Genomic DNA, 3,178 nt, shown 5'->3' with positions numbered 1-3,178 from the left:
GTGTGTGTACGAGGCTGGGAGGGAATCATCACAGTATACCCACTACAATAAACTAGACTACACCACTGATGGTAGCCTAAAGCTAACATCATTTTCAGCAGGTTACAGTTATCATGTTCGGTTTAATTAAGCATTTATAATCTAGTCGGGAGTCTGTAAGGTAATAAAAGTTCAATAAACTAAGTTAGTATGTAATGTTAGTCTATACCCACCATGATGTTACGTTGCGTGCTTTTTCAGCTATTAATGGGTTGTTAATGTGTTAATGTGTTTACTAACGTTACAGCAGCTACATGTGGAAACAACAGTAACATGCTCATACAGTCTCTGCGCCCAAACACACCAAACCTTCGACCTGGCGCTGCTGCATTTCATATAACGTCCGCTCAACTCGTGACCTTTTACAATGCAAACATTGAAATAAAACGCTAATAAGAAACATTTATTATAAAGCACTTACTCTTGCGGTGTTTTCTGACTTGATGTTGCGACACTGGAGGAGGCGGTGCCGGTGAGACAGCAGCCAGCGGCTCGGTATCAAGCCAAGCAACATTGTAGCCTGCTAACGTTAATAGCTGCTCGTCCCTGCTGGTTGATATCAGACAAAACCTTCTGCACGACAAATACAAGACATCCGGTAAACTCCTTTCAGAATAAAATTAAAGTACTACTCAATAAAACCATAATTACAAACATTTGCACAAAACATGATTTATTGTAACGTCCATAATAAGTGTCTGCAGTTCTGACATAAACTATATTATTCTCAGATCATTATTTTGGGTCAACATTTAGTTCTATTTAGTCTGACAAAGGATTTTTTTGGAAAAAGCTCATACTTTTACTTTGAAGTCCGCGTCATGTGTTTCCGGTCGTGTCCCAGTCTCCCAGAGAATATTGTGCGAACTTGACGGCGCTTGCAGAAAGACGAAGTGACGTAATGCCTCTCTCCCGTCGCAGGGCGGCGCTGCAGGTCAAAGAAAAAATACGTCAAGGTGGGTTCAAAGTGACACTTACGGAAGTTACAGGTGGAGCTGAAGCTTCTCCTGTCAACCTCTGTGTGACTCTACCTTTCCATAACTGAGTCAGTCCTGAAGTGAGGTAAATTAGGGCTTCAGTATTGGTTGTGAAATCTTTTTGTGAGGAATTATGCGTGTTTTGCGTACATGTTGTTTTTCCTAGCATTGCTATGTTAGCAGTTCAGAGTGCACACAGCTGAAGCGGCACCGATATCAGTCTTTTCTATAACTTTGAGACATTCTTGAACTGAAGCACTACCTTTCAAGTACACTGCGTGACCTGAAAGTTAATGTTTAGCTCGGTTCACCTGCGTTAATTACCGTGAATTATGTGCCGATCATACCGTAACGAACTATCATCCTGCCAAAAGATCACAAGACATCTTCTATTTGATATTCTGTGTACGCACAGGGAATGCAGCATTAAACTGCTAGAATCTGAATGTAGTCTGGTTGGAGGAAAGTGGAAAATGTTAACTCTGTTGACTCTTTGCACCTCAGTCTCTACTGATGTCATTGCTTGTTGATGTTTTTAAACCAGTGTATGTGTAATTACTGCTTAAACAGCTGTATATGAGAGGCCATGTACCCTGTAGACCTTCCAGCTGTGGATGACACTGGCCTGACATCAGCATCTGAACAGTACTTCTCGTCTTTGGAGTCAAGAGCTCGTATTTATGATGAGTGTTTTCAGTCATCTCTGACGTCAAAGGTACCATAACACTTGTAATGTCTCCACTTTTTATAGCATGGTGGAGGGAATTCTGGATAAGTTCTTGACACTTGTTTTTAGTTGGAGGCTGATTTTATGCTCCTGAAATGCTTCCTTTTTATTGCCATTTTGTTTGACAGTGGAGAAAGAAAAGTTTGTTGTTACTCTGGTGTCTTCTGGTCAGTATGGAAGCCCATTTGCACCAACATGACAGAAAAAAAGAATTCTGTAAGTCATTATAATGAGGAGCTTTCTCAAAAAAGTGAGAAAGTTTCTCATTATATCGAGATACTTAGTCATTATTTTGAGAAAGTTTCTCATTATTTTTTTATTTCATCACACTGGTGGAAATGGGCTTCCATAGATCAGGGAGTGAAGATGAAGTGCATGAAGTCGTCTTTCTGTCTGCTCAGGTAGCGATAACAGCAAGCAATGTAAGGCGGCTGCAGCTGTTTGAAGATGCCCAGGCTGACTGTACACTGCTGGCGCTTCACCCTCCTGATGATCCAACGCAAGGTTAGGAACTACACACTATGCCCTTATCAGACAAACACCTGGAACACAAAGACTAATGCGTTCTGCCTCTGTCTACCCTCCAGTGCTGGCTCTATACCTGCATGATGAGTGGTGGTGTGTGGATGACATCCTACGAACATCCAGCAAATCCAGAAGTGGCTTGAAGACGGTAACTGCGCTTTTGTATATCTGTTTATGTCAGTGTCACTACAGCACAGTGATAAACAGAACAGGGTTCCTACAGGTCTAAACAGTGATCCTTCCTAAGCCCCGCCCCTTTTGAGACTCAGAGACTGCACACTCAGGTTCACCCGTTTCCTTACACAACCAGTGTGTGCTCTTAAAAAGGGTGAAGGATCCCTGGGATACTCTCTATGACCAATTCATGCTCATATAAGATGAATGCTCATTGTACAAGATTGCCAGACTGAAGCATTTCCCTCTGTTGCAATGAAGTTTTGGTACTTTCTGTGGCTCGTTGGTCTAGGGGATGATTTCTCGCTCGGGTTGCGAGAAGGTTCCCGGGTTCAAATCCCGGACGAGCCCTCTGATAGTACTTAAGTCTTGATGGACTTATATACACTACTAGTTTGATGTGAATCATTACTGCACACCCTTAAATTGTGTGGTTGTGAAGCATTTTAGCAATGTATTGTAGAGTTTATTTTTCCATGAATAAAGGCATGGGGGGACATGGAGGAATCTGTGTGGGAAAATCATTTCAGTCATTATTGTCAGATACTATAAAGATGTGAGAAAAGATTAGAGTTGAGACAGAAGGTGGAGGTGTCTTTAATGAAGCCAGTCACATATATTTCTGAAGAGGGAAAGAGATGGAAAGCACAGAACAAGCTTAATAAATGTGGGCTTTACTACAGCTAACATGGTCATGTGCTAATCTGCACATTTAAGCTAAATAGTAACCTGTCAG

The 3,178-nt window shown here is 41.7% G+C and overlaps 2 protein-coding genes across 3 annotated transcripts in view; one reads left to right on the top strand and one right to left on the bottom strand.

Moving 5' to 3' along the window:
* Nucleotides 1-612, bottom strand: part of ldhd (lactate dehydrogenase D) — a 19,226-nt gene extending 18,614 nt beyond the window's left edge. Inside the window, exon 1 of the mRNA XM_035664638.1 lies at nucleotides 461-612. Coding sequence (XP_035520531.1) covers nucleotides 461-553 — 93 coding nt within the window. The 5' untranslated portion in view covers nucleotides 554-612. The remainder of the gene's footprint in view (nucleotides 1-460) is intronic.
* A 348-nt stretch (nucleotides 613-960) lies between these two features.
* Nucleotides 961-3,178, top strand: part of fam169b (family with sequence similarity 169 member B) — a gene marked incomplete in the record, with an annotated part of 6,295 nt that continues 4,077 nt past the window's right edge. The window contains 4 exon segments of one of the 2 annotated variants that reach the window (XM_035665708.1): nucleotides 961-995; nucleotides 1,587-1,731; nucleotides 2,145-2,247; nucleotides 2,331-2,416. In XM_035665708.1, the coding sequence (XP_035521601.1) occupies nucleotides 1,603-1,731; nucleotides 2,145-2,247; nucleotides 2,331-2,416 (318 nt within the window). 2 annotated transcript variants of the gene reach the window in all.

The sequence above is a fragment of the Morone saxatilis genome, unplaced genomic scaffold (assembly GCF_004916995.1).
Source record: "Morone saxatilis isolate NCDOM2014 unplaced genomic scaffold, NCSU_SB_2.0 Contig2, whole genome shotgun sequence".
In the NCBI taxonomy this organism is placed as follows: Eukaryota; Metazoa; Chordata; class Actinopteri; family Moronidae; genus Morone; species Morone saxatilis.
The sequence above is the reverse complement of the archived record's forward strand: the minus strand, read 5'-3'. Positions and strand labels throughout refer to the sequence as shown.